At 44.0% G+C, this 15,643-nt stretch overlaps 1 protein-coding gene across 1 annotated transcript in view; it reads right to left on the bottom strand.

Moving 5' to 3' along the window:
* The window catches only part of TUBGCP3 (tubulin gamma complex component 3), a 110,524-nt gene that overhangs the window by 76,331 nt on the left and 18,550 nt on the right, over positions 1–15,643 (bottom strand). The window contains exons 4-7 of the mRNA XM_065412856.1: positions 10,560–10,637; positions 9,611–9,828; positions 9,009–9,181; positions 6,013–6,131 (exon numbers count right to left, since the gene is read on the bottom strand). Coding sequence (XP_065268928.1) covers positions 6,013–6,131; positions 9,009–9,181; positions 9,611–9,828; positions 10,560–10,637 — 588 coding nt within the window. The remainder of the gene's footprint in view (positions 1–6,012; positions 6,132–9,008; positions 9,182–9,610; positions 9,829–10,559; positions 10,638–15,643) is intronic.

Below are 15,643 nucleotides of genomic sequence, written 5' to 3'. Positions count from 1 at the left end.
AGGAGTCTGATGCACAGCAAATTCCCCAGGTTCAAAGGCACTGTGTACTTGAAGGAGATTTAACACATCAAAAATGTAGATTGGTTTCCACCTGGCATAGTTGGGCCTGTTAGCAGTAAAGAAGTATGGAAGTATGACATACTGTGTGTGAAGATGAAGTTTCCAACGATCCCCTCACTCTGCATAGACATTTAGAAGCAGTATCTCCATAACCTGGAGAAAGCAATCCCAGAACTTGAATGTAGTAGACTCGGCACACCCCCATGTCTGAAATTCCTCCAGTACTAGTAGCAGCATATGCTGAATTACAGCATCATCAAGCTCTTTAATGACATGTTGTAAGGACTCAATGCCTTCAGACTCAACACACCTTGTGAGTGGTCAGGCAACATTTGTCAGACAAAATGCTAGAAATACAGGAGTAATTCCTCTCTAGTCTCGCCTTTTAAAAAATGAACAACATTTCAGAGGACTCAGGTCCTCAAATGCTAAAGTCAGGCCATATAAGAGCATGGTTGAATTGCTTACTAGCAAGGATTTGATTTGCAGCACAAGCTGCATACACATCAGAAACAAGCAGTCCTGCATCTCCCCAAAAATGCAATAAAACAGCACAGGCTGTGAAAAACTACTCAGGCAAATTACATTGGTACCAAGCTCATTTGGGAGAGTCCATTTCACTTGTTGAGCAACAGCATATGGCTGCTGCTCCACGGTCTGAATGGCATGCTGCTGTTCTAGAGCTGATGAGATTGCCTTACATTTCAGCATTGTAGTAGACTGTGGACAGATCAGCTGGTCTGGCATCCACAATAAGTGCAGATGCAACTTTTGTGTAGGTGCTCTTAGTTGCAAGCTTATGGCTGAAATCAGTCCATACTGGAATCACCTGAGCATGAACAATGTCAACATCATTTGGTATTGGTAGGACATCATGAGGTAGCAGTCATAAAAGACAACAGAAGAGATCTCAAACAACAGTCATTTGTAGGTGACAAGAGTTTATTTTCCTCAAGTACTTTTTCCCATGGTGAATCAGTTCTGGACATGTTCTACGTTTTTCAAATGCTGCACACTGCACAAGAGACTCATTGCCTGGAGAGAGTAAGTGACTTTTCTCTCCAACACTTCAGTGATATTTCTTGTGATGCTGGACTATCTGCAGCCCATTGTCGAAATACCACTCTAGCCTTTCATTGGAAAGTATTATTTCCATCAATGGCCTCTACGTTGATGTCTATATTATCATCTCCTTCATGGATGAGATTTTGAATTTGTTAAATACTATGCACTCCACAACTAAGAGGCACCATCTCTGAATGTCTTCAGAACTGCTGGCTGAATTATATGCCTCAATCAACCAACAAGACACTCCTGTTCCAATTGGGGCATAAAAGCAGACGACCTCTGACAACTACAATGACCTGGCTTCGGATAATATACCGAGGCTTTCATTTTGGCTATTTCAGACACAAGGGTCGAAGTGGCATTATACTAAGCTACCTGTTCATTTCAAAGCTGTTCATCAGGCTCACATGCCAGAAGAACATCTACAAACGATCTCAATGACTTAAGTTCCTGTTTCAGATTAACTAGCAGCTTGACTAAAGTCAGATAGTGTTATTGAGCTGGACAGAATAATGATAAACTTGCCTTGTCCACTCTATTCATGGCATGAAGTTTCAGAAGTTGAGTTTTTCTAATCTTGCCTGTAATTTGCTACTGAAATAGCTTGCAGCATCTACATCTGAGGCCTGGTCTACACTAGGGGGTTATGTCCAATTTAGCAGCGTTAAATCGAATTAACCCTGCACCCGTCCACACAACGAAGCTATTTAGTTTGACATAGAGATCTCTTAAATTCGATTTCTGTACTCCTCCCCAACGAGGGGAGTAGTGCTAAATTCGACATGGCCATGTCGAATTAGGGTAGGTGTGGATGGAAATCAACGGTAATAGCTCCGGGAGCTATCCCACAGTGCACCACTCTGTTGACGCTCTGGACAGCAGTCCGAGCTCAGATGCTCTGACCAGCCACACAGGAAAAGCCCCGGGAAAATTTGAATTCCTTTTCCTGTCTGGGCAGTTTGAATCTCATTTCCTGTTTGGACATCGTGGCGAGCTCAGCAGCACTGGCAACGATGCAGAGCTCTCCAGCAGAGGTGACCATGCAATCTCAGAATAGAAAGAGGGCGCCAGCATGGACTGATCGGGAAGTCTTGGATCTGACCACTGTGTGGGGCGATGAGTCCGTGCTTTCGGAGCTGCGATCGAAAAGACGGAATGCAAAGATCTACGAGAAGATCTCAAAAGCCATGACAGAGAGAGGATATACCCGGGATGCAACGCAGTGCCGCGTGAAAATCAAGGAGCTGAGACAAGGGTACCAGAAGACCAAAGAGGCAAACGGACGCTCCGGATCCCAGCCCCAGACATGCCGTTTCTACGACGCACTGCATTCCATTCTAGGTGCGGCCGCCACCACTACCCCACCACTGACCGTGGACTCTGAGGATGGGATATTGTCGATGGCCGCTTCCTCGGAGATGTTAGCGGACGGGGAAGATGAGGAAGGAGATGAGGAGGACGAGGCAGTCGACAGCGCTTACAACGCTGATTTCCCCAACAGCCAGGATCTCTTCATCACCCTCACAGAGATCCCCTACCAACCGTCCCCAGGCGTTAACCAGGACCCAGAATCAGGGGAAGGATCAGTCGGTAAGTGTTTAAAACATGTAAACATTTATTTTGAACAGAACAGGAATATTAACAATATTAACAATGGGTTTTTCATGATTAGTTTGCCCTAGGCGCTTAACGTTTTAGTCCTTGCCAGTGCAGCTACTGGAAAAGAAGGTCTATATGTCCGGGGATAGAGCTGAAATCCTCATGGGACATCTCCACGAAGCTCTCCTGGAGGTAATTGGAAAGCCTTTGCATGAGGTTCCTGTGGAGAGCGGCCTTATTGTGTCCTCCGTGGTAGGAAACTTTTCCGCGGCAGGCTATCATCAAGTACTCTGGGATCATTGCCTTGCAGAGCATGGCGGCATACGGCCCTGGTTTTTGCTGGCTTTCACGCAGCATGCGGTCTTTCTCTGTCCCAGAAATCCTCAGCAGAGTGATGTCACTCATGGTGACCTGCTTAGAATTAGGGGAATGTTACTGTTGGGACTGCTTTCCTGTTCCATTACAGAACTGTAACCGGCGTTTTACAGCCACGCGGTGGAGGCGGGAGAGGAGCAGCATACAGGGATCTTTCCCTGGGACAGCCGCGAGGGGGTGGGACGGAGCAGAGTTCATGCTTGCCGGAATGCCGGCAGCAGGAACTGGCCAACGCTAGGAGCATTGCTTTGAACGTGAAAGGAGGGCACTGCTATAATTTAAGTTTTAAGCAGCCAAAAGTCTACGGCTTACCATGTCAGCCTGCAACCCGAATTCCACTGTCCTGCCCCGCTTGTCTGATCTCCACTGCAAGACCCCAGGCACTGAATGCGAAGGCCGAAAATTCGACCTTGTCCTGAGTGCGCATGTGATAGGTGCTGTGCATGGTCTTGTTCACAGAGAAAGACTATGTTCATTGTTCACAAAAAATTATCTTTGTGAGGAATTCACTCCCTTTTTCCCATCCCACAGCTGCGACTGTCTCCCGACCTACCCTGGCATCCCCCTCCCAGAGGCTGGCGCAGATTAGGCGGAGAAAGAAAAGGACACGGGACGACATGTTCTCAGAACTTATGGGCTGCTCCCGAGCCGAGGCGGCCCAGCAGACCCAGTGGAGGGAGAACATGTCGCAAATCCATCGATCACACATAGAACGGGAGGAGAGGTGGCGGCAGGAAGACCAGCAAGCGACTCAAACGCATGAGGGAGCAAACAGACACGCTCCGGCGCCTTGTGGATGTTCTGCAGGACCGGAGGCAGGAGGACAGAGCCCCGCTGCAGTGTATCTCTAATCGCCCTCCCCCGCCACAAAGTCCCATACCCCCCTCACCCAAAGTCCCAAGGAGGGGCGGCAGGGGCCGTGAAAACTGTCACTCCACCCCTGCAGACTGCTCAAGTACCAGAAGGCTCTCATTCCCCAAAATTTGATAAGTCCTTTCCTTCCCGCCTCACCCAAGCCCCCGGCCCAGTTTCATCCCCTAACTGTGTAGTTGCTAATAAAAAATACGTTTCTGTTAATTACTGTTTCCATCATGTTCTTTTAGAGGAGAGTGTGTTTGAAGGGGGGGGGGAAGGGGGTTGGTAATTGGACAGGACAGTCACCTTTACCAGGGTACAGACAGGGGGGCAGGTTCAGCAGCAGGTCACACACACATTGCAAATCCAGGATACATTTAGCAGGGCTGGCAGCTAGGTGATCTTTTATTTGCTAACTGACCACATTTATTCAGGAAGCAATTTTAAAACTTTCATGGCATTTATCCAAAAAGGACATCGTATGAGGTCTCTACTGTAACTTACCAATACGCAATCACTGCGAGATGTGTGTATGGTTAATATTTAAGGAATCAGGGCCGGCTCCAGGCACCAGCCGACCAAGCAGGTGCTTGGGGCGGCACCTGGAGGGGGGGCGGTGCTCCGGCCGGCCGGGGAGAGCGGGGCCCCGGCCGGGCTCACCGCCCTCCCCCCGGCCGGTTGGGGAGAGCGGGGCCCCGGCCGGGCTCGCCGCCCTCCCCCCGGCGCGCCGGCCGGTCGGGGAGAGCGGGGCCCCGGCCGGGCTCGCCGCCCTCCCCCCGGCCAGTCGGGGAGAGCGGGGCCCCGGCCAGGTTCGGCACCCCTCCCCTGCCGCGCTCCCCGCCAGGGGGCCGGGGGCGGCGGGAGGCTTTTTTGCCTGGGGCGGCAAAAAAGCCAGAGCCGGCCCTGTAAGGAATAACATAACTATATTGAAAATTATATCCTTTATGGTCTTGGAGTTAAAATGAGTCACCAAGAAACCCGAAGGCTCAGTATTAGCCCATTCAAGCAGGAGGAAGTTGTCACCCCTCACTGGCTAGCCAATTATGTAATGTACTGCTCAACTGTCCACTGTTGCAACAGTCCAGAAAGGTCAATGGAAAACCATGAGAGAAACTATAAACATCAAAACCTGTTGGAGGTAAAAAGGAAACTTAACAGACAGGGCATCTCCCTGTTTGTTAATAAAGACAAAAGACTGATTCAGTATATCACAGGGTAGAGAAAGACACACGGATTCCATTCACTGAGGAGACATCTTGTTGAGCAGGGTTGTTTCAGGAAAGATTGGATCCTGGTTCCCGTACTATGCGTTATACAGCAGTGGTGATTTAAGGTAAACTGGGGTTCACTGCTCCTCTGAGAGCAGAAGGCTCTGGGATTTCTGTGAGTACCAAGTGTCAGGGGCTGGATATCACAGGGGAATGCTTAAAGAAGACTCAAGGACTTAGATGCACTTCTTGTTAACCTGCAAGGCAATGACAGGGCTGGCATAGCCCGGAGGAGAGTGCTTCCATGGCTGAAAGGATAGAGATGTTAGGGAGCTAACACCCAGCCACTATAGGCAAGACTCCCTCTTGTTAGAGGGTACTCTACAAACTCATGAGTTTCCTCTTTATCCATCATATACAATTGCTTGTACTTACTTTCATGGCCCTTCACAGGTCTGCACCTTCCCAATTATCCACCCCACCTCTTAACACACCCAACATCCAACAATACCAGCCTCGTCCACTTTGATGGGATCATCTCCATCCTTTATTCTACACTACCCCTTTATGCATGCAATGCCTTCTCTGAACTAGTTTGTAAAGCCACTCTCCTCCTCCATCTTTTTGCAGGCAGTACACAAGAAGTGACGTTGAAGATGGTATGACCAATAATAGTGGATACATTTAGAGGTTGTTGGGTATTGCTGATAAGTTGGGTTTTCTTAAAAATTAAATTGTACATAAAGTGTATATAAATATTGTACATTCCAATGGTATCCCTCTCCCCAAAGCTTTCCTGCCTGTTCCGATTCCATTCATAAATAAAGTGATAGCAACTGTACAGTACCTTTCCTTCTACTTTATAGCAGTTTTCAGAATTGCACATTTTGATGTTTTTGCCATCTATTCCCTGGAAGACGTACAAAATGTCTCTTACAAGGTTTGCTTCAGTTATTTCAACATTGCCTAAAAAAAAAAAAAAAAAGAGAACATTGGTTAAGACTGTTTAGATTTGTAAGGATACTTAGATTATTCTTCTTAAAAGTTAAGTAGAAGTTGAATTGAAAAACAACAAGACTTCCTTCCATGTATTTTAAGTTTTCCATGATGAAATTGTCCTGAAGAGGCACAAAGAAAGCCATATGCCTATACCTGAAAACATACCAAAGCAGTTCAGCCATCAGATGCGTGTGCTCTAAACTTAGCACAACATTCCAGAGACTATAAAAGGAACAGACAGCCTTTAAGGTCAACTCCGTTTTGATCTTACCATAAGTGCAAGTAGCCCTGAATAATTCCTTGTCCTTTCTTGACTGCACAGTTGAAACTTGTTTGTTGTTTCAGAATTAATTTTTCAATTGTCTCCTTTGGAGACAATAAAGCTCATCCATGAAGGAGATCTGCTTATTAAAAAAAATGTTTCTTGTGAAATCAGGATATTTTTCTCATATTTAAAAATTACTCCAGTGTTGGGTGCTGGGAGATCACTCAAACGTTTTCACCTGTACAGCCTTTAAATCCCAGGCAAAGTAAATGCAGAGAAAAATTTAAGTTATGCTCCTATAAAAAGTTCTAGCTCTTGATTCAGTACAGCTTAAGGTGCTGGAGCATCCAATTTGTCCTCTAGTTCAGAGCTCTGATTGAAGTCCAGACTGCTTTTGTGCCTCAGGCTATTTATCAATTTACAGAAGGCAATTCAAGACAGTGAGCAGCTTTTCTTCATTTGCTGGGTCTTCCAGTATCCTGTACTTTTGTGACCCTATTTGAGGCGAAGAACAAAGCCATTTCAGTCTTGACGATGTTCTCAGTATCAACTACAGATTCTGTCTTAATAGGATGCTGCCTCTTCTGGAATTGGCAAGAGAGTGGTCCTGATTTGGGAACCCCAACGAGTTCCTTTATCTTCTCCCCCCAACTTTTGTAATAAGACACACGTGTGCCTGGTTTAGGCTAGAGGAAGCCAGCTGGGTCATCTAAGGACACAACCTACAGAAGCCAAGAGAGGCTGGCGTCATATCAACATCCAGAACCTTAAGTGTAGCAAGGTTTTCTGAACACCTCACAGACAAATAACGCTAGTCTACGTTATGTTTTAAGACACTCCCATTAGTCAAGAGGGTACAAATTCTCAAACATAGCTGAAAAGTATTACCTGAAGAAGTTTATTTCACAACAGAGAAAAGAAAAAAGGTTCTCCAAAGTCACTGTATCTGCAGATCCATATGAACCTTCTTTTCCTTTCTCCCTTCTTCAGAAAATCAATAGTCTGGAGGAAGGAGAGAGGAACTGAGGGCATATGACAGTGTGGTGTGGGATCCTTTTATAGTTTCAGCTAATATGTGGGTGCACTCTTACATCTAGCATTTCAACTGTAAGACAGCTCTAGAACAGTTTCACAACTCCTGAACTGCACATTTGCAGAGGCAATATCAGAGAATGCCAATTAACAGTAATCAGCCTATTTACAGAGCTCTGTAATTATCTGTATGTTTTGTAAATTTCAATAGCTGCCTGTTCTTATATTTGGAATGTGGTTTTACTCTAAAAAGTGACTGACACTTCATGTACACTTAATTCATACAAGGAACAGATTATATTAAGAGTCATACCTGCTGGTACATTGATAAAAATAAGTTTTTACTACTTTTAGCATTGAAAAGCTAGCATGACAATAAGAGACTGGGCTAAATTATATATTTCCTCTTGTGCATTCACAGTATTGTTAATCAGATTCTAATTGCAAGGCCAAATTCTGTCTTCAGTTACAAATGTACACTCCATTTGATCTATCTTTTTTTCTAGCAACAATACATAACTGGAATAACCCAGCTTGATTTTCAAATCCAGGATACATTTAGCAGGGCTGGCAGCTAGGTGATCTTTTATTTGCTAACTGACCACATTTATTCAGGAAGCAATTTTAAAAAAATGGCATTGGGAGGCACCTTGTCTCTTTTTAGTCACTATTCAGCGTTGATCTTGTTAATACAAGAATGGGAGAGGTTTCTGAATACAAGTAGGTGGAAGGTTAACTTTCCTCAACAGCTGCTCCACAGTTGAGTTAGCTAGTTAAATTGGTCAAATTCTTCGCTCAGTTAATGTAAATCCAGGAGTGGCTCCTTCAAAGTTTATTCAGTCCAGATTTACAGCAATGTAAATAAGATAAATTAATCTATTATATTTAAAAAATGACTGCACTATTCACTATTATCACTGCAAACTGTGTGAGCGAGGTGGTACTTCAAGGACTGTGTACTCAGATAATAAAAAACACTGTTACACATTTTACTTATCCATCAGACCCTCGGTTATAGCACGAGACTGCGCATGGATCCCAAATTTAATTACCTTCATTGGAATCCGCGTTCTAGCGGGGGTCCAGTGTATATGTGAATATAAGTAGTTCCATGTGTTTTGGGATTTTGTCCCCCTTGTTATCCATTTCCCCTAAAACTTTTGATCATCATCATCTTAGACACTGCAGCTTTTAAGAGCATATTCATTCACAATCCATCTGCTCTGCTACTTGGTCCTGCTGTCCACGCTACTTGCAATATCAAAGAAAAGATGAATTTTGAATGGGGAGAATGTGTACTCAAACCATTTTCCCCCCCACAGTAGGAACACAGAAAAGTTAATGGCCAAATACACTGCTCTTTTGTATATGTGCTGTCTTCCTAACTTCAAATCTGTCCTTGTGGGAAAGTTCTTCACATATAGTAACATACAATAGAACAGAAGCTATTCCCAGGAAGAGTACAAAATAGTCACAACAAAACAAGAAAAGAAACAAGTTGCAGGAATAAAAAAAAAAAAATCTTTAGCAAAAAGCATCTTACTCACCACTTGTCTCCCCTTCTCGCCTTGATCTTGGCACATTGCGAGACACAGTGTTTGGAAGGCCTTTTGAGGTAGAGCTTTGTAACGAAGGCTGGCCAGCAGTTAGAGCCCAAGCAAGACGTGAACCCAGCTGTTGACGAAGGCAATCTCCCACCCCTGGAGCTTGATAGGATTGTCTAAAAAGACAGGAAGAAAACAATGTTAACAGGACAGTGTGTGAAGTCTGCACAGCTGCTCTACAGATGAACCAAGGACCTCAGTATCCAAGACTGAAAGGCACGTAAACTTCACAGGCACCAAGCTGAAACAGAATGTAATACAAAAGAGTGACATGAAGATATTCACTAACAGGAACTGTGAACAAGGTAACCATATATCCTCTTTATTCCTTCATTCACCCATCTGTAACATGTGGTCGGTAAGCATACTTAAACCCATAACAATATTTTGAGGTTTGCTATTTTGTAAAGTGCTTTGAAAATGTATGTAGATAAGCACATTCTGTATGGTATCACTGTAAGAAATTTGAAATCACTGGATAAAAATGCTAAGTAATATTAAAAATATTTATCAAGGTCTTCGCTATAGGCAAGATTTAAATTTACCCTGGAAGGAGGGACTGTGGAGTTGGCGTTGGCCCATTCAGGGCATACATGCTTATGCTGCTGATCCCACTGCTCGCCATACTGCCCGCACTCTGGGCAGACTGAGCATTGCGGTCCTGATAATTCAATGGAAGGCTTTGAGGCCTGGCATAGTAGTAAGGGGTTGAGTGAGCATCTCGCGGCAATGCTTGAGCAAACAATGTGGCATAACTTGACACCTTAAAGACAAAACACAAAGATCTAATTGTGAGTTACTTTAATCAAACACATCAGTAGCTAAAATATTTTTTTCTCCAACCGTGTGTCTGAACTGTTATTGCCTTTCCTAATAGTAAATTAAAGTCAGGTATATACTAGAAAAGGTTTGCTGGTATAGCTATATTGACAAAACCCTCTTAATGTAGAGGCAGCTTATACCAGCCAAAGAATGCATTTGGCATCATAATTCATTTCACTTGCCAAACTGGTATATGCTATCCCAGCAAAAGGACATTTTTGCCAGCATAACTGCAACTACACTAGGACATTTGTTACTAGCAAAGTGTTGCCAAAACACCACATCCCCAACCAAAATTGCTATACCAGCAAAAAAAAAAAAAAAAAAAAAAAAAAAAAAAATTCAGTATGGACTTGACCTAAGTTAAATCTATCCAAAGTGTTCCAGATAATGACTGCCTCACATGTTTAAGTATAAAACTGAATAATTAATTAAAGAGAATAGCTTCTTTCATTCTCATTGTTAGAATATTTACACAAAATACATTTTAAAAAGCATCCTTATATTTAATTAAAAATTTCTTGCTTCCAGCCTTTCCAAGGACTTTGCAGATACTTTCCTTTTTGAAGATATTTGTTTTACTCTGGATGTTAACATCTCTTAACATTCCCATTTGGGATTTGTACTGAATTTTAAAATATTTATTGAAGAAACAAAGAACCCCTTACCTACCTTGTTAGACTGCTTACGTGGGTCTTCACTAAGGCTGAGCAGGAGGTAGAGTATTGACCATTTGTTTTTCAGGACGCCCTATTCAGACATAGGCATGTATTAGATAATATCCAGTTAAAAATAGACATTGCTCCACAATTATTTCCAGAGTTTATTACATTTTTACCCCTACCTCACAACCTAGATCATAAACAACTAATTTCTACATTGTAGCTGTAAAGAGCAGGCTAAAACTGTAACACACCAAAACTACACAAAAACAATTTAAATATACATAGGGAAGATGTCTGAAGTCATGTCTCAAGGTAGTGACACTGGAGTTTATATGTCAGTTCTATAAAGAAAATTTCCTCCAGCATTCAACATTCTTGTGTCACAAATTCTCACGTGCACTGAAAGGGATCAACTAATCAGTATACCAAATTTAAAATTCACAGTTAACGATAAAGGAAGTTTACATACTGCTTCATGTCCACCATACATCAATCAGTTTCTATTTGATCTAAATCAGCATCTTGGATTAACCCCTACTTTCTACAATAGAAGTGAGCTGGAAGACCCAATCCTTGAGAAATCTAACAAATAGCTGCCTTTTCTCTGCTGATCCCCCTTCAGGGAGGTTCCAGAATAAGAGGGATCTAACCTGGGATTACTATAATCTCTATAAAGAACACAGAGACAAAGGAAACTACCAAACTATTTACAAAGTACGAAGTCGGAGGCACAGAGATCACATAGCTGTACCCAACTGTGGACTGTACCAAAACAAAAACCAAGAGAAAGGAAAAGTGGAGCTGTGTTGGCTGCTATCTTGAAACACAGTATTATCAACCTTTTAAATCTCAGCAGGAAAGTTGACCTGCAAGAGATAACTTAATGGTACAGCCATGTCAGATGAATTCCAATGTCACCTTGTAAGGAGTAATAAAGACAAGTGTATAAAGATTTCCTTGTTTTCACTGCACATTAATACACATGGAAGCATATACTCTATTCTACACCACTAACTCACAAATATAAGGGAGTTTGATGGCTGACAACTTTCAAACGGGTTAATGATGTAACACTTCATGGGGAATCAGTAGCAGAGTTGAGGAGAATGAGATTTTATAGAATTTTCCCAAAAAGTGATTTTTTCCCCCCTTCTAAATTTCTTTTGTCTAAATTTTGTAACAGTGCAACCTTACCAAATCAGGAAATTCAACTTTATGTAAGAAATCTTTACAATTTAGGTTTTGCACTTAACTCTAGAAATTTGACTAGAGTTACAATCATGAAAATGGAGAATATTGTGTTCCATGCACTTCTACCTTTCTTTTTCCATTTCTTCAATAAAAAGGCCCTTAACTTTAATTAAATTAAATATTATGTCAGCAGTTTCCAACATCCCTCTCTGTGTAGAATACACAGGGACACATGATCCAAGTGAGATCATGTCCAATCGCTAGATTTCTATGGTCATGGACTCTTTGTCTTGCATCTTCTGAGACAATTTATAATGAAGAACCCCTAGACAATTTTGTAAAAGGTCACTTTCTAGAACAGTGTTCTTTAATTAGAGGCTGGCAGGCCAGATCTGGCCACATGGGATCTTCGCTTGGCCTGCTGGACATCAACTATGTCGCTGGGGGTTCCACTGCAAGGATGGTCCCACTACCCAGTTCCAGCTCACCCCAGGCTTCCAGCAGCTCTGGCCCTTGTGCTACCTGGCCAGTCCCAGCTGCAGCATCCCCATGCTGGCCCACCCGCTGAGCACCCCCACACTCCCCACCTGACCAGCAGCACCAGCCAGGTCAAAGGACGCTCTAAAACTGTGTAGGAAAAGGGGCCTCCTGGAGGGGAGGACAGGGGCCAGAGCCGCCAGGAGCACGCTGGAATTGGGTAGTGGGGCCACCCTCACAATGGAGCCCCCAGTGGAGATAGGAAGGAACAGCTGATGCCCAAAAGGCCCTAGCAAAGTCAGTACAAACTAAAATTTCATACAATGACTTGTTTATACTGCTCTATATACTACGCACTGAAATGTAAGTACAATATTTATATTCCAGTTGATTTATTTTATAATATGGTAAAAATGAGAAAGTAAGCAATTTTTCAGTAACAGTGTGCTATGACACTTTTGTATTTTTAGGTCAGATTTTGTAAGAAGGAAAGGTTGAGAGCCACTGTTCTAAACCTTTTATCATTTTTGTTGCTCTCTTCTGGACTCCATCCAATTTATCCACATATTTTTTAAACTATAGTGACCAAAACTAGATGCAACACTCCAGCTAAGACACAGTGCCTCCTGTGTTTTACGTACAATACTCCTGTTAATACACCACAGAATATTAGTCTTTTTCACAGTTGCATCTCATTGTTGACTCATATTCAATTTGTGATGCACTGTAACACCCCAGATCTTTTCAGCACTATTACTGCCTAGCAAAATGGTTATTCCCCATTTTGTAGTTGTGCATTTGACTTTTTCCTTCCTACCTGTAGTACTTTGTACTTGTCTTTAATGAATTTCATCTTGTTGATTTCAGACCAATTCTCCAGTTTGTCATGATCCTTTTTAATTCTAATCCTGTCCTCCAAAGTGCTATCAGTCCCTCCCAGTTTGGTGTCATCGTCAAATTTTTAAACATATCCTCCACTCCATTATCCAAGTAATTAAATATTGACTAGTACCAGAATATTGACAGATTCCTGGGGAACCCCACTAAATATTTCCCATCACTTTGATAGACAGCCATGGATAACTACCGAGTATGATCTTTCAACTAATTATGCACCCATTTTGCAGTAAATTTCATCTACACCACACTTCCCTGGTTTGCTTATGAGAATGTTGTGTGTGTGTCTCAAAAGCCTTATTAAAAATCAAGATAACATGTCATCTTTCCCCCCACCCCGCCCACTAGGCCAGTAACCCGGTCAATAGAAGGGAATTAGGTTGGTTTGGCATGATTTGTTCTTGACAGATTCCTTATAACACTATTACCCTCTAGGTGCTTACAAATTGATTGTTTAATAATTTGTTCCAGCATCTTACAGGTACTGAATTTAGGCTGACTAGCCTATAAATTCCCTGGGTCCTCTTTGATCCCCTTTTTAAAAGATAGGTATTATATATACACACCAGAGGTGGCCAAACTTACTAGCCCTCTGAGCCACATACAACAATCGTCAGAAGTTCAAGAGCCAGAGCACACCTGCTGGGAGCCAGGGCTCGGGGCCTCAGCCTCACTCCTGCTGAAGCCTCAAACCCTGGCAGGTGCGCCCCGCAGGGCTGAAGCCCAGAGACCCTCCTCCCCACTGGACAGAAGCTCCTACCCCACCACCTCACTGCAAGGCAGAGGTCCCAAGCTTCCCCCCACCCCGACCCAGTCTGGTAGGCGGAGAATGGGGGTAGGGAGGGGGCTTGCAAACTGCACTTTAATGGTAAAAGAGCCACATGTGGCTCACGAGCTACAGTTTGGCCACCCCTGATACATACCCCTTTCCTGTATTATCATAGCACCTAGGAGCCCTAGTCATGGACTATGACCACTGTACTAGGTGCTGTAAAAAAACAAAATGTATGTTAGAAGTCCTCATAGTCAGATGACTACTCCTTTCTGTGATTAGTTCAGATATTCAGCAAACTGGGCAGGGCATCCAGATTCCACCCACTGGAAACAACTGAACCATCGAAGACCTCATTAACGAAGGGGAAGCAGGAGGAAGAAGAATGACGTAAGATTTTGATGTACTGGCCAGCTGTGATGTGATAAACCTTAATGTCAACTGATGAAGAACAAATATAGCTTGTTGGATAAGATATACCCACTAAATACGTATGAACTGGCCTCGTGAGTCCAGGGAGGGGAGATGGAATTCACAAGTACCAAGCAGCTTTCACTTTAAAGGAAAAGTAATTACTACACTTTTGAAACAGATAGTGTCCAAGACTGTTGCAAAAAAAGTTACTCATCATAAAACACATATCCATACCATCACCATCCACATATAAAATGTGGAGGAAAAGGATTTTCATGGCTAATACTACACCTAATAGCACAAAAAAATTTCTGTGGAATCAGTTGTGTAGCTGCTGTAAGCAGGGGAATGGTCCCGCTATTGTGGGGAACTTTCCTGGCTTCTGCACTACCCCAGTGGAATCAGACAGCAAAAGTATCTGAGTCCCTTGCTCCAACGCCCTTTACCCAGACACCTGCCTGACCTTAAGGACTTCCCTTTCCCTCTCCTGTGAGGCAGAGTCCTTGTAACCCCAATAAGGTTGGGCCCAGGATTCCTGGGAGGCTAGGCCCCCAGTCTCATCATGGTCACTTAGGACAGGGGCTAAGGTGTCCCCACCTCAGGGTACTCTCTCTCCACACCAGCCACTTCCCTGGCCCAGTGAGCACTACATTAAGTTCAAACAAATACAATTTATCAAACAGAAAGAAACGCTAAGAAAAATAAGGGGGGAAAAAAATCAGAAAGATTAAAGGAAACAAGTAACCCCGCCCTGTCGGCATAGGGAAACCACAAACAGCAGTATCTAGGACGTAAGAAAAGTTCACAGTCTATTCCTCACATGTCCCAGGCCTCCTTCCCAGGCCCTGACTGCACTGCAGTGATACCACGGGTCAGACACATGCTCTGGTGGTGGCCACATGCCCTCACTCTCTCCCAGGCACCAGCCCTCCCTCCCAGCAGGGTCATGACCTCCCTCTAAGTCCAACCTGCAAGACCTTGTCTGCAGAGGCGTAGCGAGCGCCCTCCGTACCCTCCGACCGGAGGGGGCCCCGCAAGGAAGGGGGCCCCTAAAAGTGGCAAAATAAATACCGCATTCCAGTTTCTGCATTGTAAGGGGCCCCGCCTGGACATATGTTCGGAGGGGGCCACCGTTCGGAGGGGGCCACGTTCTTTGTTGCTACGGCCCTGCTTGTCTGGCGATGTGTCCCTGTGCCGGGCCCTCGTTCTCTCCAGCTGCTCACTGCACTCGATGCCAGTATTACTTATGGCACAGCGCACATACGCTCCCCAGCTCTGGCCCTGCAGCTTCCCTCTGTAGCTCAGCCGTGGCTGCTCTAGCTCTGGCACTGCTTTGGCTC

This window comes from Emys orbicularis, chromosome 1 (assembly GCF_028017835.1).
Source record: "Emys orbicularis isolate rEmyOrb1 chromosome 1, rEmyOrb1.hap1, whole genome shotgun sequence".
Classification (NCBI taxonomy): domain Eukaryota; kingdom Metazoa; phylum Chordata; order Testudines; family Emydidae; genus Emys; species Emys orbicularis.
This window is presented reverse-complemented; position numbering and strand designations above follow the sequence as displayed.